General features: G+C 41.9%; 1 protein-coding gene and 1 pseudogene across 1 annotated transcript; both read left to right on the forward strand.

Moving 5' to 3' along the window:
* The first annotated feature begins 372 nt into the window (after positions 1 to 372).
* On the forward strand, positions 373 to 8385 carry LOC121246280 (annotated as a pseudogene).
* A 13927-nt stretch (positions 8386 to 22312) lies between these two features.
* Positions 22313 to 22930, forward strand: LOC121246281. The gene has a single exon (XM_041144385.1). It carries the CDS (start codon positions 22313 to 22315, stop codon positions 22928 to 22930), a length of 618 nt encoding a protein of 205 aa, XP_041000319.1.
* Positions 22931 to 23935: the final 1005 nt, after the last annotated feature.

Raw genomic sequence — 23935 nt, forward strand, 5'->3', positions numbered from 1 at the left:
ATGGCGAAAGGTCCGACGTAAAAACCCAAAGAGTTGTGACCACAATTTGTAAGCATCTCGAAAAATGGCAGGAACCTGGACCAGTTTCTGACTTTTCTTTGTTCAGGTAGTCGCAATTGGTGTTGGAGTGGAGATTAGACGTCGATAGCGTTAACATCCAAAGCCGAACAAAAAATGTTACTTCTGAGAAACCGCCTACTCCCTCCTTTGTTACTTTAGCCTAAATCCACACCTTTCACCCTCCCTATCCCAACCTGTCTCTCCCACTCCACCCGCCGCCAATATCCAACCCAGAATGCAACCTTAGCCTTTGTCTCCAATACCACTCAAACACCACCTATCTCCTATGCGGCCTGGTTTGTCTAAATAGTCATGTTCGTTCCTCCTTGGGTCGACCTGGACGAGGTCACCGATGACATGGTCCTGCCCAACTCAAACATCGTGGTTGGACCCTGCACGAGTGACACCGAATTAAGGAAGTGGAGTTCTTGAAGAGCCAGGGGATTGTCCCAAGGATGACCGACTTGAGTTTGCAATTTTGGGTCACTCTAATGTTGGCAAATCTTTGCTTATCAATGCCCTCGTTCACAGGACAGGAGTTGCTCTTACATCTAAGAAACCAGGTTTTGGTTTTAATTCACCCCCACCCCCCAAAACAAAAGTAGTGTTTTTTTTTTTTTAATAGTTCCATGGGATTTGGTCTTTGGTTGGTTCTAATTTGTTATGTTATCTGTGCAAGAAAGACCTAACTTATCAATCATTTCTTGGTAAATAAGAGTTGGTATATCCTAGATTTGCCTAGTTATGGGTAAGTCTAGGCTACTAACTCTAAACAAGTTTAAAAATTCAATTTTTAGTTTAATGTCTCTAAACCTCTTTACTTTATGCGCATTCAGTGGATCAATGTGTAGAATATAAGCATAGTTAGTTCAAAGAGACAGACTGATGTGCATTCAAGGATTTGGATTTTCCAAATTGTGTCTGTGTGTAGATATGTTCATGTCATACTACATCGTTTGAACTCATCTCCAAAAAGTTTTGATCTTTCTACTGGAGTTTGGTTAGCAGAACTGTGTATCTTGCAGACATTTGGGTTGAGATTTGATATAAATTGTTGGATTCTTGATTTCTAGTCTATTCTTATGTGATAATAAATATATAGGGCTCTCCTTGATTGCTTGATGACTGTCTTTTGAGAAATGATTATTTGATCTGTGGTGATCCTTTTATGGGGTTTTTTTTTTTTTTTACCATAGTGTATTGACAGGATACTTAGCATTAAATCAGTAACAAAATCATCAACACCATGTTTTTAGGAATTAGCCATGATTCTAGGAATTGTAAATTCTTTCCATATTTTATTTGTTACCATAGAAAACTTATGCTAATGTATTTATTTATTTGTGAATTCTTTCATTGTAAAAATAAGTTCCAGAAATGAAAAAGATTCATGTTTCAGAAATTTAACATGGTATAGCCTAACCACGATCCTTTCTCTACTACCTACATGGCCTCTTTTTCCAACCCTCACACCCCTCTTCCTCCCCATACCTCCTCCATCCCTCTGATTCTCCTAGTCTTATTCTTGTTTCTAGTATTCTTACAGGGGATAATTTTCCAAAATGGCAGAAAGCCATGAACTGTGCTCTTAACGGTAATAACAAACTCATTTTGTTGATGGCACTCTTCCACCACCCAAACCCAACTCTGCCGAGTACACCTAATGGAATCAAACAAAGGACATGGTCGTTACTTGGCTTCTAAACTCCATCAGTCTCTCCATCGCCAATTCCCTTAAATTCCACACCAACCCTCGCGAAGTCTGGCTTGATCTTCAGTTCCCTTTTTGTCACAGCAATAATGCCCGTATCTATCATCTCAAACGTGAATTGTCCTCCCTACAACAAAATACCTACTCTGTTCATGAATATTACAACTAGATTAAACAAATTTGGGATGAACTTAGCCACTTAAAACAAAGCAATGATCTCAAAGAATTACAACAACAAGTTGAGGATGAACGAGTTTACCAGTTTTTGCTTGGCCTTAATGATTCATTCTCACACCTGAGAACACACATCCTTGCCATGGAACCCCTTCCCCGATCACAAAATTCTTGTCTATTCTTTTTCAGGAAGAATAGGAACACCTTCTTCACCTCCGGCCACCCTCCACGAACTCGCTAGCATTCGCCGCACACGGCCCTAATCCCAGCCTTCGATGCTCGGAATGTGGCAAACATGGCCACCTGCGCGACCGTTGCTGGCGGATCATTGGCTATCCCTCTAGCCGCGACCCACATCCAAGCCGCGGCCCTCTCTGCTCACCAAACCACCTTCTGGTTTGCTGCCCACTATGAACAACGTTTCCTCTACCTCATCACTGGTGCCTGGTTTGTCTCCAGATCTTTACCAGAAACTGCTCGATCTACTCACTCCGACCACTTTTTCAGGCAACTTCGTGGGTAACCTTTTTTCATAGTCTCTTTTCGACAGCCACTGCGACTGGGTTGTGGACAGTGGTGCCAGTGACCACATGTGCCACAACCGAACCTTTTTCACCTCTCTTTCTGCATCTTCTCCCGAGCGCAGTTTCACATTACCTACCAGCCACACCGTTCCCATAGAAGGTGTTGGCACTTGGATTTTAGCCCCAAACCTAGTTTTGCAAAATGTGTTCTATGTCCTTTATTTTACTTTTAATCTTCTCTCACTCCCTCATCTTAATATTAATAATTCTTGCAAAATCGTTTTTTTTTTTCAGGACCCACACTTGACGAGGTTACTTGGAGCGGGTGAGCTTTGTAATGGGATTTATGTGTATCGGCCCAAACCCATTACGACCCTCTCCGTGCAAACTACTGCGAATAAAATCTTATGGCACCAACGCCTAGGTCATCATTCCCGCTTAATTATTCCTAATCTTTTCAATAATCTCTATGTTCTTTTTTATTATAATGTTTATGCTCATTTTAAGCACACAAGATTACATTTTCCTTTTCATGCTAATAAAAGTACTTTTGCTTTTAATCGCATTTTTTGTGATATATGGGGTGGTTATCATATTTCTTCCCTTTGTGGTGCTCATTACTTTCTTATAATAGTTGATAATTTTTTTCGCACTACTTGGATCTATCTCATGCATTATAAATCTGAAGCCTATACTCATCTCATGCATTTTTTTGACCTTATACAAAATCAGTTCAACACTATGATTAAAATTATTAGAACTGATAATGGACAAGAATTTATTTCTCATAAATTTTAAACCTATCTCCATGATCACAATATTATTCATGAATGTACTTGTGTTGAAACTTCACAACAAAATGGTGTTGCAGAACAAAAACATTGGCACCTCCTAAATGTTGCTTGCAATCTTCATTTTCAAGCCCATTTACCTTTAACTTTTTGGGGAGAATGAATCCTCACCATGGCATATCTCATCAACCGTACACTAAGTCATATTTTCCAAAATAAATCTCTTTTTGAACTGATGTTTAACACTTTTACCAACTTTGATCACCTCCATGTGTTCGGTTGCCTTTGTTATGCTCAAACTCTCTGTACTTCTCATGATAAATTCTCTTCCCGTGCCTCTAAATATGCCTTTCTTGGATATCCTAGCACTCATAAAGCCTACAAAATTTATAATCTCGATACTCAAGCCATCTTCTATTCTCATGATGTTACCTTTCATAAACAACAATTTCCCTGTCAGGAAATTCTTAATCTTCCACCTACCTCTCTCCCTATCCTTCCTCTCCCTATCCTTGAGCCTATCCTACCATATCCTTCTTCCACTCCTTCCATTAGCCCTCCCGATCCCCCTCTTCCCACTTCTCTTCGCCCTCGCCGCACAACTACCCGACTAGCATATCTTCAAGATTATGTCTGCTCGACCCTACACATGGAGCCCATAACATCCTCACATGCTGCACATCCATCAGAACTGCTCATCCTTTATCTGCTTTCCTCTCATATTCTCTTTTCTTGCTCACCTTAATTTTTTTACTGCCCTCACTACTTCTGTTGAACTTTCCTGTTATTCTACTGCTTTTCACCATTCTCATTGGAGCGAAGCTATGTCTGCTGAACTTCGTGCTCTTGAAGACAATTCCACTTGGACATTTGAGCCGCTACCTCCTTGTAAGAAACCTATTGGTTGCAAATAGGTATTTAAAACAAAGCTTAAAGCGGATGAATCCGTCGAAAGATACAAATGTCGGTTAGTCGCCAAAGGTTACATTCACTTAAGTAGAAGGTCTTGACTATCATGAGACATTTGCCCTTGTTGCCAAAATGACCATTGTTTGGTGTTTATTGGCCGTCGCTGCTACACAATAATGGATCATCAATAAACTTGACGTCAACAATGTATTTTTACATGGTGATCTTGATGAGAAAGTATACATGATCCCTCCTCCCTGTTATTGTTCCAAGGGGGAGACTCGTGTTTGCCATTTCCACAAATCCCTCTACTGCCTCAAACAAGCATCCCACAACTGGTTTTTTAAACTAACCACTGTGCTTCTTGCTACAGGTTTTTCTCAATTTCAGGCAATGATCTCTCACAATTTGAAGTTGCTGGCAACGATCATTCTTTATTCAACTTGGTCACTTCCACCAGTATCACTATTGTTCTCGTCTATATTGGTGATATTTTGGCTGCTGGCAATGATCTCTCACAAATTGAAGTTGCTGGCAACGATCTCTCACAAATTGAAGTTTTTAAAGGCGGTCTCTTCCACGCACTTCAAAACCAAAGATCTCAGTCCTCTCAAATATTTTCTTGGTCTCGAAGTTGCTCATTCTCCGCAAAGGATCTTCCTCAATAATTGAAAATATGCTCTTGATATTTTATCTGATAGAAGACAACTTGGTGCCCGGATAGCCCATTTTCCCTTGGAACAAAACTTGAAGCTGACCAATCACGACAACACTCTTCTTCTTGATCCTTGCATCTATCGACGGCTTGTTGGACGTCTCATCTACCTGATTATCACTCGCCCTGATATTGTATTTGCAGTGAACATTCTCAGTCAGTTTATGCATGCTCCTCGTGTTCCTCACATGCAAACTGCCACTCGTATTCTTCGTTACATCAAAGGCAGTCCGGGACAAGGCATCTTTTTCTCCTCCTCTAATGGTTTACATGTTATCGCCTACACTGATTCGGATTGGGCCAGCTTCATTCAGCTAGGCACGAGCTCATCTCCTGGCATACAAAAAAAAGGACGAGAGTGGCACGATCTTCTGTTGAAGCTAAATACCGCGCTATGGCCGTCACCACTTGCACTTGGTTGAAACAGCTCCTCAATGATCTTGGTGTTCCTCGTTCTGAACCCATCAGCTTACATTGTGACAATCAATTTGCTATTCACATCGCTCACAATCATGTGTTTCATGAATGCACTAAACGTATAGAGATTGACTGCCACATCATTTGTGACAAGATCCGATCAGGCCTCCTTACAGCCGTTCATACCTCCTCCCATCAACAAGTTGCCAATATCTTTATCAAAGCATTAGGACGGGAAATCTTTCATCATTTTTCATGCAAGTTGGGCATTACGGATCTCCATGCACCAACTTGAGGGGGAGTATTGACAAGATACTTGGCACAAAATCAACAACAAATCAGCAACACCATGTTTTTAGGAATTAACCTTGATTCTAGGAATTGCACATTCTTTCCATATTTTATTTGTTATCATAGACAGCTTATGCTCATGTATCTATTTATTTGTGAATTCTTTCATTGTAAAAATAAGTTCCAGAAATGAAAGAGATTCATGTTTCAAAAATTTAGCACAGTGGGTGCATATTGCTATGTTTTTCCTTTCCTTTTTTCTTTTTCACTTGTGTGTGCGTGCTTGTTAGTGTGGACAGTGCACAGAACAAGCATAGCACTCTCTCCACGGCTGCATTAGCAGCTAAAGTGCGTTACATGAGACCGAGCTAATTTCTCCCTTGTGGTTGTTTGAGATGTATCAATTGGGAGCAAAACAAACAAATACATATCTCCTGCAAAATTACTTGTTGATTTTTGTGTGTGTGTGAAGGTTTGATTTTATTGTGAGATCCATAAAGAGGAGCCAAAAATATTTAGTCTGTAGTTTTCTCAAGGTTGCCTTACCCAATGATTGTTATGACGGTGTGCAAGTGGCATCGCAGTATCACGTTCGTAGTATTTGTGGACTACTTACATAGTGGGCTTGCTCCCCTTTATTTCCTTTTCGATTAAAACAAAAATATTGTTGCAGAAGTGTTTAACTGCTGTTCGTGAGACAGATTCTCTCTGTTGTGAATGTTGTCAATTCTTTTTTTTTTTTTTGAACGTTAAATAAGATTTTATTGATCGTAGGAATAGGCAAAAGCCCAAAGTACAAGGGTCGTGAATGTTGTCAATTCTTCTTCGGTGGAGGGTCTGACATCTAGTCCATCGAAATATTTGATCTCTCCCTCGGTTGTGGTAGGTCAAAATTGCAGAACATGGTCAGTCTGGGAGTGAATAGAACTGAGCATTGTCCGTTTCCTTTTTGGGGCTGGGCATCATGAACCGAATGGTGCTAGTATTTTCCTTTCAAATTTATTGTTCGGCTGAATGATTGCTTCCTTCTGCTCTTTTGGTAGTTCTCACGTTACCAACATGCATACTTTTGTTTGTTTCTGGTTTATGACCATCTAGTCACTTTTAGTCTTAAATAATCAAACATGTAGAGGAACCTGCGTTAGTATATCTGAATGGAAAATGGAACATCAATCATCGGATATAGTGATCACTCATTATGGTGTGGATAAGCCAAATAGTTTTCAATCAAGAGCATAACTAAATGACCAGTTCCATCTTTTACAGATCCCATGCATGGGCTTTTGGACTGTTAAAATAAACTATAGTGGGAAAGGAATTGCCATAGCACTGAAGGTTTTATTGCTTGTGGGGTTTTGGGAGCTATTTCGCATGCCTAGAACCCATTCTTGTAGATGAATATTACAATATAGAGAAATAATTGTGGCCATTTTCGTATAACGGAAGGATATATGTGATGGAATGGAAACCTTAATCATCTTGTTTCTCCTTTCAATTCAATATTTTATATCAATACCTCGTGATACTATAGAATATCTTCAGCCAAATTGATGCTTAGTGGTTCAATTCATTTGCAGGTTTTGCTAAAGCCCCAGATGCTGCTCGAATGGATTGGTCATCTTTCACCAAAGGCTATTTTTTAAACGTAGATGCTCTTGTTGCTGTCCTTCTTCTTATTGATGCAAGTGTTCCGCCTCAGAAGATTGACCTGGACTGTGCTAATTGGCTTGGACGAAACAATGTACAATTTTCTGTAGGGTGAAAGATATCCAATGATACTTTCTCTATCAATTGGTTACAGCCACAATGCTAATCCCAGTCCTTATCATGGTATTTCTACCTATTTTCTGTCTGCTTCAGATACCGATGACTTTTGTTTTCACAAAGTGTGACAAAATGAAGGCAAGCAAAGGAAAGAGGCCCAATGAGAACGTCAAGCTTTTTCAACGGCTGTTCAGACAAAATTACCGGGAACATGCCCCATGGATCATCACCAGCAGTGTCACTGGTTTGGGCAGAGATGAGCTTCTCCAACATATGTCGCAGCTACTGGGATCAATATATAGGAACAGTTAAAAAATAAAGCCAGATGTAAGAAAGTTTAAGGTAGGCTTTTTATTTGAAAGAAAGTTTGCAAAGCCAAAAAAAAGTACATCTTTGTTATAACAATACAGAACACAAAAAATCCAAGGACATGAAGTGAGTTGTCTATGGTGTTTCCAAGGTTCATATCCTGATTGAATCCTTTTGAAACGTAAGAGAGATTTGTAGATTGGTTCCATGGTGAGCTACACCATTCTCCATGCGTATATAAATGCTTGATATGATGTGCTTCCTGAAAGATTTTTGTTCAAAGTGGTCAGCGTGTGTGCTGTTATTTATTTATTTATTTTTTGGTTGAAGTCCCCATAATCATTCCTTGACCAAAAGGCATATCCATCCTCAATAATAAGCAAACGGAGGGGGCATGAGTTGTATTTTTCTTTTATGATTAGAAAAGTCTATTTAAAAATCCAAGTCATTGTTTTGCAAGCCCTGATTTCAAGGAGTTAAGATGTGAACGGCCTCTTCTTAATTTTCTTGCTCCTGAAACTATCATTCCAGAATGTCATGAACCCTGCATTGCTTCATGAAGTCTTCCCCGGTCGCTACACGTACAATTCCCTAGCTATTGGGTACATCAGGTCAGGGATGGTTGATGCTTGGTGGAAGTTTGGATTGCAACTTGGAGTTCGATCGGTCCTTCTTGCTCTATATGGACACTGCCATATATTTTACGAGCCGCCTGAATAGCACTGTTCGTTATTTTTGTGTTATTTTTATATTTTTTTAATATATTTAAATATTTTTAAAAAATAAAAAAATATATTAATATACTTAAAAGTATTTTCTTAATTATTAAATAAAAAAAACTTATCAAAACGGCATACTGTAGCGGTCAAATATGAGCCGTATACAACTTTGAATGACTGACGAGGATCTATAACTTTTAGAGATTTTTGGCATCCCTCAAAGCGTATCTTGTGATGAAACTTAACCCATTACTCTTTTAACTGTTCATGAAAAAATTAAATATATCTCAATATATATTTAAATACATATCTCAATATATTTTATACATTTAACTATATATTAATAAAATCTATAAAATATTACTATTTATAAATCAACTTAAATAATCTAAAATCATTTTAACACCCAAATATAGTCTAGCGTTACGACTATTTTTTATTATAACGTTAATGTTTTAGGCTCACGAGGAAGGCCTCTAGCCGTCGGTCGGCCTTGTTGGCTGCAATTGATTCAAACAACCATTGAACCATAAGCTAGATTTCTCACAGTTTTAGGATTAATTCTCGTTTGTTTTCAGAAATAAAATAAAATAAGATAAGATGAATTGATATTAAAATTAAAAAGTTAGAATAAAATATTGTTAAAATATATTTTTTAATATTATTTTATTTTGTAATTTGAAAAAATTAAAATATTTATTTTATTTTATGTGAGAATTTAAAAAAGTTATAATAATGAGATGAAAAATTTTTAAAGTTTTTAAAATTTTGAGTTTTAATCTCGAAAGCAAACCATCTAGAATTTTATAATTAGACCGTTGTGTCCATCTCTTTTGCGATGATATTATCATATTATGTTTATCCTATCAAAGCTAGCTGTCACATAATTTCAATTCGAAACATAATTAGTTAAGATGTGAGAAGAAAAAAGGTTTTGTAGTATAATTAAGGGTATACATTAATGCGACTTAAATTTTGAATTAGAGAACCCATCCCATTCAGTACTCATGAAAAAATAGTATACTGAATTTGGTGGGGGGGGGGGGGGGTGGGGTTTACGCCGGCCCACAGGGAAAGAGACAGGCAGCCCTCTCTCGAGCCTAGTGCATTAATGAGAGAAAAACAGGTCAGGATCCTGTCTCTTGCAGGATCAGCCACATTAAAGGTGATGTCGATTGACCAGCATCAAAGTTGGGTCCCAGTTGCTGACAAGGATGGCCGCATTAAATGTGACACTATGTTGTCCAGAACGGAGGATGGTCATTGTAGCAACAACAAGGTTTGGGACCCCTTGAGGAACTTAGTACAAATAAGAAAATGCTGGCAAGAGAATGAGGTTAATCACTCTCTAAACTCCCTAATCTCTCATCTTTAGGTTTCTTGTAAAAATATGTTCTAACTTTGGCATTGGAAGTGTCACAGACACACCCAATCACCGCATCTTCCTCTTTTACAGGCTCCTAGAATGTCGTCGCAGCTAAAGGTTACAAAACACACCATAACAATTGGCGTCGTCTGTGGGATCCCAAAACCATTTTGGGTTAACAGCATCAACGTGCCTTTTGTATGCCAACCACGACGTGTTCTCGTGCAAACCTCGAATAAGAGTCTATGTTAGCAAGTATGGAAGGGAAAGTTGCGGAAATGGAGGAACTTGTAAAGAAATTGACTTCGGATGTAGAAGCCCTTCAACGGGAGAACGAGACACTGAAGCAAAGGATTGTTGAGTTCGAGGGAGATGCCAGACCAAGTTGGACCGAACAAACGGAGGGGTAGTCGCAAAATACTAGCGAGGTGCCACCCAAAGATGAAGAGTGCAAAAGGATGGACCACGAGTTGCACAACCTTATGGATAAGTATGAGAAAATGGTAAAGAGAATATGAGGATCATCCTCTGTGGACTAGCGGCTCAGTAGCACGAACCTACCCTACAGCACAGAAGTGATGGCCATCCCACTTTCGCCCAATTTTAGAGCTCCCAAAATAGAGATGTATGATGGGTCGAAAGACCCCGCTGAACATCTGGACACCTTCAAGACCCACATGATTCTACATGGATTCCTTGGGGAGATTGCGTGTCGGGCATTCTCCCGAATGTTGAAAGGCTCCGCCCAAGCATGGTTCGGAGCCCATCGGCTAGGTACCATTCACAGCTTCAAGGAGTTAGGACGGTAGTTCCTGATACAATTCTTGGCCAGCCGGAAGAAGAGATGACCGGCCGCTTACCTCCTCACTGTAAAGCAAAGGGAAGAGGAAAGTTTAAAGGCATACTTATACCGCTTTAATAAAAAGCGGATGACCACGAACGACCAGGATGAAAAGATCACTCTGGCGGCACTTTTGGGCAGCATGTGGCCCTTAAATCCCTTCATGGAGGAGATTGCATAGAAGATCCCAACAACCCTATGGGATTTTATGGATCAAGTGGACGACTTCGTTAACGCCAAAGACACCCTCAAGGCCTTGACTGCTCCTAGATACGCGAGTGCCAAGTAAGCAGCTAACGAATCCAAGTGGAGCATCGGCGCATAGACCCACGAGAAGGAAACCAAGATAAGGAAGGGACAAAATGAGAAAAGGAGCTACAGTGGCACCTCTTTGAGAAAAGCGCACATGAGCATGGATGTACAAACAAGGGAAGAAGGACACCCACGAGAGGGTGGTGACCGCGACAAGCGAGCTCCCAGGTATTGCCCTACCACGAGGAGGAGGGCCATAGGAACCGAAGATTGGCAAATTTTGAGGAGGAATATCATGTCGAAGATCTAAGAATATGTCCGAGAAAAGGTTCAAGGAGAGATGTTAGGGCACCCAGGCTCTTTCCTCCCATCCCCCCCCCCCCCCCCAAGTGAGCAAGCATGGATAGGTAGGAGTCGAGATGGGGAGGTCACTGAAGTGAAATCTCGGGAAATAGGAGGAGACAGGAAGCCAGTCCACCAAAACAGAACCAAAACAATGTAAGGGGACCGCCTAAGCAGGCTCGAACCCAAAAGATCCCGACAGTTTCCTTTGATGACTCAAATTGTGAGGGAGTGATCCACCCACACGATGACGCCTTGGTAGTGGACAACGACAGTTTGACTGACATCTTTTTTTGGGAGGCGTTTGTCAAGATGAAGATCAATTAGGACAAGCTGCTCATGTACAGCCGTTAAGGGGATTTTCTGGCAAAACTATACAGCTGTAGGGATCCATAACGCTACCCGTTACTGTCGGAACGGGAAGACACACAACAACCACCATGGTAGACTTCATCATGGTCAAAGCCCACTCCCAGTACAACTCCATCATTTGGTGGCCAACGCTGAATAGTTTAAAACTGGTTACCTCGATGTACCACTTGAAGATAAAGTTCCCAACAGAGAAAGGCATAGGAGTGGTATGCGGCAAGCAGGTGGTGGCGAGGGAATGCTATATGCAGGAGTTACGAGGTAAGAAGTGTAGTAAGCCCAAGCCGGAGTAGAGGAGAGACGGAAAGCCAGCCCTTTCCTGCCAGAAATCGCCTAAAGGTCAACCAAGCCAAAGCCCAAAGAACTAGCAAGTTGAAACGCTTCAGAATGTTGGGAGTTCCCCCTCCCTTTTGTACTCAATGTCTCACCATGTAAAGAACCGATGATAAGATTAATAAGAAATGAGTTTTACGTCTATGAGTATATGTGCGTGATTGGGTGATACGGTGACTTCCTCGCCACCCAGCACGATCGATTTCAGATCCTGCCTTGTTCCTTAAGGCTATTCTCCTTGCTAGTACCTCGGCAACCAATCGCTACTCAGCACGATCGATTTCAGATCCCACTTGGTTCCCTAGGTCGATGCTCTACGCTCGAACCTTGGTGACCAAAGGAATGAAAACCTCTCCTAAGTGCCCCAAACTCTCCATGCCACCCAGCGCAGTCGATTCCAGATCTCGCCTAGTTCCTTAAGGTTATGCTCCATGCTAGTTCCTTAGGGCTATGCTTCTCGCTAGTGCCTCGGCAACCAATCGCCGCCCAGTGCGGTCGACTTCAGATTCTGCTTGTTTCCTCAAAACTATGCTCTACGCTAGTACCTTGACAACCAATTGCCACCAAGAGTTATTAATTTCAGATCTTGCCTAGTCCTTTAGGTCGATACTCTGCGCTCGAACCTTGGTGATCAAAGGAGGGAACACCTTTCCTAAATACCCCAGTCCCTCCTCACCACCCAGCTTGGTCGATTCCAGATCTTACCTAATTCTTTAGGGCTAAGCTATGCACTAGTATTTAGGTGACCAATCGCCACCCACCGTGATCAATTTTGGATCCCACCTAGTTCCTTAGATCGATGCTCCGCACTCGAACCTTGGTGATCAAAGGAGGGAACGCATATTCTAAGTGCCCCAGTCCCTTCTCACCACCCGACGCTATTGATTCCAGATCTCGCCTCGTTAGAGCTATGCTCCTCACTAGTGCCTCGGTGACCAATTGCAGCCCAACATAGTCGATTTCAGATCTCGCTTGTTTCCTCAGGACTATGCTACATGCTATTGCCTTGAAGACTGATCGGCACTCAATGTAGTCGAGTTCAGGCCTTGCCTGGCTCCCCAGTTCGGTATCCTGTAGAGACACACACATGCGATGGGCATAATGAGATGAAGAAGACTCAGTTAAGCCTCAAGAAAAAGTAGAGCGAGGGACACAATCACATAAGGGAAGAGCGCCAAAAATCACGTTTATTATATGATTCGACTGTTACAAACTACACAGTTCGCCGCTCTTGGGCAGGGTGAAAAACTAATATTTACACAGTCAAGGCGGGAAGTTAGGTTAGGGAAGGCATCGGGCATTAATTCGCGACCCAAAGAGTCAAGGGAGTCGCGATCCTCCTAAGTAGGTATGTAATGGGCCAGGTCTAGAGAGTCGAGGTTGTCACGGGGATTCTTTCCAAATGTACCATCAACCTCTCTAACCCGTGAGAGTACATGTGGCCCTAAGCCTGGTTACAAAGTCTCTTGGCTGCCACCAGTTGAAGGGTGATCCTTGCGAGTTTGTCATCAATCGCGGTGAGCTCAGTCTCAAGCTTCTTCACCCGCTCCTCACAGCATCTCATCTCTTCCTTGAGCCATAGATAAGACTCCCCTAAATCTACGTATAGGTTTTTGGCATTGTCCTTGTCTCTTTGGAGGGTCGCATTCTTCACTGCCAGCATATCCTTCTCTAATTGGGGCTTTTCAGCATCTACCAAGCCACGATAGACCTCTTCGGCATCAACCAACGAGGCGGCATAGTCCAGGTAGCGCTGGTGAGCCTCCATCATCTCCTCCTCCAGGTGGAGTGCCTTCGCTTGCTTCAAATCTCGCTCTTCCGCGACATCCGTGGCGACAGACTGAAGGCGAGATACCTTTTGCCTGAGTGCCTCATTGTCTGCATGGAGGCCAAACTCCTCCTTACGAAGGCTCTTGATGATCTGCTGCAAGTATCCCTTCCCAGCTTTGATCTCGTTAAAGGCCTTATCGGCACATTCCAGCAGGACCCTGAGCCTGAACATCTAGCGATACGCCCGCCCTCCTAGACTACATAAGGCCTCGACCTCGTTCTCCACTTCAGCCCAGCCATCCATGACCCAAGTTGTAAGGAACTCAAACCTATGCCAAATAAAAACTATTAGGAAGCAAAAAAAATACAAAACCACATGCGTATGCAGACCAATATAGGAGAAAGGGGCTCCATTGGGGAGAGGATGCTGCCAAGCTAGTTGAGCATCTCATGAATCACCTCTTACCTAGCCTCGTCAGTCCCGGTTCCAGAGGGGCGAGAAGAAGAAGCACCATCCCCACTCTGAGGCATCGAGCCATTAGGAGGCCTAGGGAGTGCTCGGTGCATGAGTTGTTGAAGGCTCCCTGCCCTTTTATCATTGGCCACCCCTTCTTCTGATCACGAGAAAGGACTACCACCCGCAAAACTGGCTAGGAAGCCTCGTCAGAAGTGGTGGAGGAGGAGGCATTCTGCTTGACAGATTGGCTGGTCAAGGATGAGGATGTCGAAGACCTCAGCATCATAGGATTCTCGTGCGAAAGGCCCTTAGGAATGGTAGGCTGGGAAAGAAGATTGCCTTCAAGGGCAAGAGGAAGCTCCTTGCCACAACTCCGTGACCTCCCTTCCTAATTAGGGCCATGCGGACAATCTCCCTCAGTCCTAAACTCCATGACCATTTCACTCCCAGCAACAGGCAACCTCGCAACAGGTGAGGGAGAGAGGCCATCAACCATTTTCTCAATAGTGAGGTCGGAAACCATGACCAACCATAGCTCTGTCGCTTCCCCTTCCGAAGCTCTCCACACAGGCTCTTCAGAAGGAGCCACAATGAGCCCGACAATGGCATTAGCAGGGTCTTCTTCTGATGACTAGGCAACAGGGGACTCAGGGGAAGATACCGTCTTCACACTTGAGTTAAGGCTTCCTACTCAATCTTCTATAGCAACCTCAAAGATTTGACCCCCGACAACAGAGTACGCTATGAACAGGGAGGAAGGGATCATCTCCAAGTCCATCTCGAGAGGAGGCTCCACCAAAGTTGACCGACGAGGGCCAGTTCTAGGAGGGCTCTATAGAAATGGGTTGAGAGCATCCCAGCCCCCCTGGACATCTTGCGTGGGCCCCTCAACCCAGCCTGAATTGCAAGCACCGTGACGGTGATAAGCTCCGTGATCATAGCAGCCGTAGAAGGAGGAACAACCAGTACTTTAAGAATTACAGGGCTCCCATCCCCTACCTTGTCGGCGTCTTCGACGAATGACTATATGGGATTAACAGTGGTGCAGCCACAGATGATGGTCGTCGACAAACCTCAATCTACACCGAGGACTGCCCCAAAGGGAATTGAGGAGGGGACACTGAGTTGCTGTTGGCCCTAAAAACCTCCACGCGGGGTTTCTTTCATTTGCCTGCTAGATGAGGGCTGAGGGAACGCTTTCTAGCCATGATGGCTTCTGACTGCATAGGTATGGCGGGGTCATTGAAAATAGTGTGACTTAGGGGAGGTAAAAATGCCCTTATATTTTCCTCTCCAAGAAAAGCCTCTAAGAGGACATCGGATGGGTGATTCTTCACCCATTCTTTGACAGTGTCGCTGTATCATCAGAAACCACCCACCATATGGCCTGGACAGGGAACTAATTGCAATTTACATGTCCAACCAGAAATTCCCACCCTCGGCCAAACACAAAGAAAAATTTGGGAGTTCATTCTTTAACATTGCGATAATGCTGCTCCAAGGAGACGAGGGGGTGCATTGCCCTTAAATTGCAAATGTTCCCCTCGCATTTTATAAGGTTATGGGTAGAAAAAAAAACTCACGACCAGTGAGGTAGGCGTGCTTTGGGTCAGTTTTCAAACAAACCTCGCCGCCAATGGATGCAACAGCACATTAGGATCCTCTAAGCGTTTGGGTGAAGTTGAGAGGGGGCCAATTCGAGGCAGTTTAGCAGCTCACAGACAGGGCGAGGGAATGGTAGCCTCAGCCCACAAGAGAACATGTTGAGGAAGAGGGCAACCTTCGAGGCGTAACCCTTGTCGTCGACAGCCCCTTCACACGGTCCTGGAGCCTTAAAAACTGCCGTTTCAGGGACGTGAAAGGTGGAAACCAACGAAGACAAGAACTCGGGGGTGACATCTGAGCGCCAGTTGTAACTAATAAAGAATTGCTCCGTGGTATGAACCTCGGGGAGGTCTAGGTCTCCAAGAATTTTTGGTTGAATAACCTTCTTGGGAGCCATTAAGATTGAGAAAAATGACGAAGGAGGAAGGGAGTCGAGTAAAGAGAATAAAAACCTAGAACACGGAGGGAAAACGTTGTGGTAGAAAGGAGAAAATAGGGCAGAACCTCGTTTATAAAAGGGAGAAGTGACGGTTGGCCTTCCACACCCATGTGAAAGAAGAGGGATACAAAATGGTTCGAATCCCATGAAACACGCGATATGAAGCAACGTGAGAAAGCCAAGCCTAAGGAGTCAAGTCGTCAGGCTATAAGGGGTAAAAACGTAAAAGAGAAAAGAAGAGGAAAAATTAAATTTTTATCAAATCAGTTCAATGAGAATTAGCAGGGTAATGGAGAGGGTAAAAAGGCCCAGCCCAAGATCCCAAAGCCCCATGGGCCATAGGAGGCCCATTGGTATGGCGAAGCAAAGATAACGGCTCACGAGAGGCCTATCTTTCAAGAAAAGGCCTGTTCAGCCCAACCAAAGAATAATGAGACAATGACAGAAGTGGCCAGGGTGACGTGCGTCGATCTATCAGTTGCCTTAGATCATCACTAGCATGTTGCTACCAGAAGGCGTGTAGGAGAAGCTATAGCCATCATCTCCTGGAAAAAGATATGTGGGCGCCACCAGGATAGGTCGAGGGGACGTAAATGCCTTAAGTCCCTAGAAATCTTTTGCTAGGAAGCGTGCGGGAAAGGCAACTGTGACTTATACTCTGAGGAAAGAAAGTGGACGCCGCTGTAGCAGGCTGAGAAGCAACCAAAATTATGTTCATGAAACAGTAACTATGGGAATGCATGCCGAAAGAGCAACCATGGTTCACTCTGTGAAGAGAGAGAGAGAGAAAGATATATATATATATATATATATATATGGGACTTGTCAGCCCTGGCTAAGAGGGCGTCGAGATGTAAGTCAGAGGCCAATGCCGCACTAATCATTTCCTTCAGGGTAATTGATCCACATGCTTGAAGCATGGGGCACGATGGGACAACTACTCTGAAATGGAAGCCAATGACACCTAAACTTAGTATGAAAACCAACTCAAGGTATATTCAAACTCATGAAATTTTAAGGATAAAACACTTCCTAAAGAGAAAACTAACTTAAGCATCGAAGGGTCCCCTGACCACCCTCGAGCTCCATTCTATATTTGTATTGTTCCAAGTCCAGTGATCCACTCCCCAATTGTCCGAGGAGACCTCACGATACGTACAAAACACGTCCAAAACATGTTTAATTGTAACTAGTAATGGGACTGGCCATGAATTATTAAACATTAACGTCCATGCATAAATGGATTTCCAAATTTAAAACCAATGACTAACGAGAGTAAATAGTGAAGGAAAAATTTGATCTTATTCTCCGAAATGGTTAGACCCCGGCCGGTTAGGACTGTTCATCTGAGCCAGATTTTTTTCCGGCCCGGTCCGGAACCCGAAAACCGGATTCTAGAACCCAAGTTTACAACCCTGAACTCGATTTTTTTTTTAATTCATGGGGGGTTTTTTTTTTCTTTGTATGTGAAATTAAGTATGTGCAACATATCAGTTCTAATAATATATATCAATAACAATTGAGTTTATCATACGTAACTTCCACTTGATATTTATAAATTGATAGCAAAATATCTTAGGTTAATGGGTAAAGACGTAGCCATCTTCATCATTACTGCCTACATCAAGATCAGACTACTGTATCAAGAACACCACCTATAGCATGCATGCGAGCGAGTACCTTGAAGCGTACTTGGAGCTAGTCTTAGGTTAATGGGTAAAGATGTCACCATCCAATTCATCATTACTGCCTGCATAAAAAACATCGCATGCATCAAGATCAGACTACTACATCAAGAACATCGCCTGTAGCGTGCGTGCAAGCGAGTACCTTGAAGTGTACTTGGAGCTACTCTTAATCAATGAGCGCATGGAATGCAGATCCACCTTTGTTATATAGACGTACGTAGGGTACTGTTCAAGGTGACCCAATGCTAGCTCAGAGTCCTTAAATTGAAACAGGGCCATTTGTTGGTTCTCTGCCTTCGATGGCTTCCATGACGACACTTTCACCAAAACCTCGACGGTGGGTAGCTCGTGGAGTGTGGATGAGCCTCTTAGAGATTTTAAAAAGAGTGACTGTGAGGCTTTGTCTCTGCCGAGAGTTAAGCTCTCGAAGATGATTTTCAATTGGTTTTTAAAAAAATCCAGGTTCAATCCGAAACCCGGAATCCAAATTTTAAAAAATGCAAATTCATCTGGGTTCTAGCCCAGGTCTGACCCGGATTGATCCAGTCCAGTTTCTGGCTCGGATTTGAAATCCGGATTCCCAGACCGGAAACCGGATGAACAGTCACTAGCTCGTGATTGGTCTTTAATATCAAATATTCCATTAAATTGGTTCACGAGTACTAGTCCTGTAATTAGGTACTGATCACAATTCTAAGGAAGACATTGAAATTAATGGGTTGTTTCCTTGTTAATTTATTCAGTAATATTGGCTGACCTAGTCACTATATATATTATATACGGTCGATCGAAGTAAATTATGGGTCAAGAGGAAAACTCTCAAAAGCCTATAATTAGTACTGCGCGCTTATATGGTTTTAGGCCGAATGTATTAATGTTTAAATATTTGACACTACGTACTCTTCCGTAATAAATTATTAATCTATTTCCAATGAACGAATCAAAACTATTTTTTCACTCAGCCTATGTGATCTGATATAGCAAAGAAAAGTACATCAATAGATCCTACAACTATGAATATAATCCTTCCAAACGGGTAGGAAAGTATTAAAATGGAGCTATCGCTTATGGGTGCCCTGCCGGGATGAACAGTACTCAATCCGGGCCATAAACAAAGGCGGTCGATCAATTCTAAGCAGTTCAAAGGTACGTACGTACACATGACAACAAAATCAAAGATATTAGTGTTCTCAATTCTACTTCACAAATACTGATGTGCTCGAGTAGAATTAAGGGGACCGAGCGGCTAAGAATGAAACATGCATGGTGCGTAGGAGACAGTCTACGTTATCGATCCTGCGAGAGTTGAAGGGCCGTGCTGTGTTCAAAACCGGAAACACTTCCTGGACTCAGAAGAGGGAAAGAAAACCAATTATTCTCCGACATTTTCTGGGGTTTCATTTCCAGTGCTGCTCCTGATCCAAGCTGGCCCTGCTGGTACCCTACTGCAGAGAATGGTGGAGGCTCTTGGAATTGCTTGGTAACATCAAGTTGAGGAGGAGCCACGCTTTGAAGACGCCGAGGCAAGCCTAACTTGGCTGCACCAGTGAGCTTTTGCACAAGGTCCCGGAAGTTAATGGGATCCACCTTATATATTCTAGGGGGTGACATATGTGGCAATGGCGCGACTACTGGCCTCTTGCATGGCTTTGCCACAGACTTTCGAACTGTATGGAGTTGTGATGAGGAATGAAATGGTCGTGGGAATTTTGGACTCTTCGCTTTTTGCGATAAGTAGGTGGTGGAGGTAGAAGATGAGTAAGCGGAGTAAGGTTCCATGGATATGGAAATTGATTGGGTTAGTGAGAGATTTGTTCTTTATTGATCAGGAATGCAGATACCATTAATGGATCGAAGGCCTTTCTATCTGGTATGTGAATATATATATATATATATATATATATATATATATATTTATATATATAAACAGATTAGGGATGAGATGATCAGTTAAAAAACAAAGACAACGACCTAGCTAGAGATCATGGATACGATGGGAGGAGAGGCCGACCAAAAATTCAAATGTTGCTCTGTCATCAGCCGTCGGCGCCATCCGTAGTCGGGACATAGTGCGGTCAAACACGAGATTTGACAAATTCCGAATCATATCCAATGGCATTGCATAGTTGATAATTCTCCTATATATTCTCCATTCCAACAATATTATTTAACTCTACTATCTTTGATCATATTGATTAAATGTAGTATATTTTAAATAATTTCATAATTAAGCAATTCATTTAGACAAAATAAATAAATAAATTAAATTATTATATATCAAATGACAAGATTCAAAATAACATTTAACATTTATTTATATTAAGAGTTTAATATTTACAAAACAAATATAAACGCATCACTTGTTATGAAATTTATTATAAGTATAACAAAATTAAAATATAGATTAATTTTTCTTATAATTAATGAATTCTAGATATAATAAACGGCATGTCTAGAAGCGATCGAGAGCTAGAGGCGGGGCTGTTACTCGGTGAAGGCGTCATCTCTGGTGATTAGGTGGTGATGACTAGCCGCCTCTCTTCCTGGGTCGGCGCCCCTCCAACAGTCTGACTCAGATGGCTTAGAAATTTCACACGTGTATTTAGTTGTTGTTGTATCTTTGACCAAATTAAAGTAGTACTGCACAATTTTTCATTTTCGTTTCACAATTAATCAGATTTCAATGATTATATATGATTATATTAGGTAATTTCCAGACAACAAATTTCGGACTAAATCAATTTGGGCGCCATGGATCACGTGCATCCAACGAAATATTCACAATCAAATCTGTCTATAGACAAATCACTCATCAACAATCTCTCACCAATAACTCCAAACATTAATTACAAATTAGATATTATATGCAAATAATTAAATCTTAACGTACGACATACATATATATATATATATATATAGAATCTTTCCTACACGAAAAGAATCGAAACTAAGTACTCACCTCCAAATATATATTTAATTCCTGCATGGACCATAATGCTTGCAGTCATCCAGCTTTGTGATGAATCATCTAATTGTTTGAACACTAGTAGTACTTTTCCTTAACTGCATAATTCCCAACATCTTTTTATGACAAGGAATTCCTGTGACGACAATGCCAAATATATGCCACATTATATATATATTGATCGGGTAAATAATGGAGTTTTCACTAATAGGACGTAATTCCTAGAAATTATTTGTGCCCAAGACTTCAAATCTTACATTTAGGCACTTTACCAAAAAAATAAGGTCCTTAATTACCTAACGAGCCAATAATATTATATAGAGAAATTTTGGTCTTCACTTCATGAGAGAGAGGGGGTGCGTGTGTTTTTCGAGTGACATCAACTTCATTCAGATGCAAGCACATTCAATTTCAAATCTTCAACTTTTTTATTTAAATATTACATAATCACTACAACTTTCACAAACTTCCAAACAAAACATAAAAAATAGTTCAATTTCTTTCAAATCTCAAAATAAAAATTATATTACAAAATTATATTCTAACAAAATTTCAACTTTAGAATATTTTTATTCAACTTTTTCTCTCTCATTTTTCAAAACTTCATAGAACATTTTAGTTCAAGCTATTTCACTACTATTTACAGATTTTTTATCTTATATCATTTCATCTTAACTTCCAAACGAGGCCTTAAGGGTACCCAACGATGGAGAGCAACCGTTGCGTGCGCTTTGAAACATTGGGGGAGAATGTGTAGGGAGAGTTTGCTCGATTTTGAGATTTGAAGATTTTAGAATTGAATTCCATCTTAAGCAGATTTTCTTTTAAGGAATCAATAAGATGATGATCATGATTAGGGGTGGGCAGCAAGCTACCGCATCTGGCCCATCTACATCCTTGTCTGAATCCCACCTAGTCGAGGAGGGGGCCCCATCCCCATTGCCGTCTCCCCCAGCCGATCGCTATCATAATCTCTTTGACTTTCGACCTCTTGCCATCGCCCCTAATCGGTATCTCTCTCTCTCTCTCTCTCTCTCTCTCTCTGTGGGTTGGTTTTGGTTGTTGTTTTTCACCTTGGGTTGGTTTTGGTTCTTTGGTTGTGGATGGGTGGTGGGCGAGGGTGGGTGGACAGTCGTAGGGGCCAAATCCCCCTCCCCCTCCCCCCGGGGGACATCCAGATGGGGGCACCCACCCACGAGAGGCAGGGCCATCAACAACCGGTCCAAGGGATTCGGGTAGTACCTTTTAATAATAATAATAATAATTCCATGTAGTTGGGTTTGCGTAAAATTGTAATGTAAAGGATAATGGGGTATCACTACACAGGTGCATTAGGATCATAACTACGAGATAAGGAAAAGTCCTATATACAAGTAAAGATGTAAAATATACTCTCCATATAGTAAAATGGCAAACATTGGAGTCCAGTCCTCTCCTCTGCGAGGGTAGGGTGATTCTCTCTAGTTCCTTAGTGAACATAGAGCTCAATCTCTTAGACAAGATGTCTGAAGAGGTTAGGAGAATGGACAATGAGATTACCAAACTGTGTGAAGGGTGTAAAATCACTGATGAAGAAATACAAGAAGTGGTTGTAGCTGAGGGAAATATGCTAATGTCCGCTGAGAGAGTAAGGAAATGTCTGGTGGCTCGTATAATGTCGGACAAGGAGGTTAACAAAGGTGCATTTTGTGCCACCATGTCGAAACTCTGGCATGCAGAAAGGCAAATATTCCTCAGAGATATTGGATGGAACAGGTTCCTGGTGGAGTTTCAAAAGAAAAAAGATAAGAACAGTGTGCTGCAAGGGAGACCTTGGCCCTTTGATAAGTTTTTGGTTTGTCTCCAAGAGTGTGATGGCAACGTTGCGCTTAGAGATATCCAGTTTTCCATGGAACCATTTTGGATTCAGTTTCATAATATGCCCTTTGTAGGCATGACCAGGAAGATTGGGGAACAACTAGGTGTAACTATAGGGAGAGTACTGGTTATGGATACGAATGAAAGTGGTACAGGATGGAGAAAGTTTCTTCGAGTCAAGATCCTAGTCGATATCTCAAAACCTTTGGCTAGAGGAAGGTTCTTGAATCTGGGAGATAAGAGGTTTTTTTATTACTATTAAATATGAGAGACTATCCAACTTTTGTTTTCACTATGGCCTCATCAAACACTCGAATTAGAGATGCCTCAAGAAGGGTGATTAGGGGAACATCGTGGATAGCTTACAAAACCAGTATGATCCATAGTTGCGGGTCCACCTGCCACCCAAAACCAATAGCTTCAAATGTGCCATGGAGGAAACTCGACTAGAAGACACCACTAGGGGAGCTCCAAAGGGAGGCTCTAAGGAAGAGTTGGCTGATCTTTCTAGAAAAGAAAAGGAACCTATGGCAGCTGTTGTCACGAATGAAGGCATGCAAAATTCTAGTAATTTGGTGAAGACAAAGCTGACAGAGCTTGTTTTAGAGCAGGAGGATACTTTGTTAGATGGCATGCCGGTTGACCTAACACAATAGGGACTTTTCTTTAATAAGCAAGACATCTTGTATACTCTCTTGAGGGAAAAAGTAGGAGAAGACTCTCCCTTAAATGTGGGAGACCACCTTCAAGCTCTTGATATCTTATTGTCAACAACCAATGAGAAGTCCACATCAGGCAATAGCCAGGTAAGCCCTGCCACGTATTCCTTTTTGAACACTTCTATTCCTAGAGGCAGCACTAAAACCCCCTCTAGATGGAAGAGAAGAGCCAGGGGTCTGAAGTCCCATGAGAGTGTTCTGCCTAATTTGAAAGGCACAAACAAGAGAACTCTCATGGACATATGCAAACATATGAGTCCTCTTTGAAAATTAAACAACAAAAGTTAGCTGGGAAGGTTAACATGAATGGATTGGCAGAAGTTGCTTTGTAGTCCTGCCAAACTAAATGAATCTACTATGTTGGAACTGTTGAGGGCTTGGGAACTCTCAGACAGTTTGTGAACTTCACCTGTTAGTGAAGGAAAAGTTTCCCATTGTGATTTTTCTCATTGAGACCAAATGTAGGTGCTCTAAAGTAGAAGTCATTCATAATAAACTAAATTTTGATCATAGCTTTGTGGTGGATAGTGTTGGGAGAAGTGGTGGCC

Source organism: Juglans microcarpa x Juglans regia, chromosome 1S, assembly GCF_004785595.1.
Source record: "Juglans microcarpa x Juglans regia isolate MS1-56 chromosome 1S, Jm3101_v1.0, whole genome shotgun sequence".
Classification (NCBI taxonomy): Eukaryota; Viridiplantae; Streptophyta; class Magnoliopsida; order Fagales; family Juglandaceae; genus Juglans; species Juglans microcarpa x Juglans regia.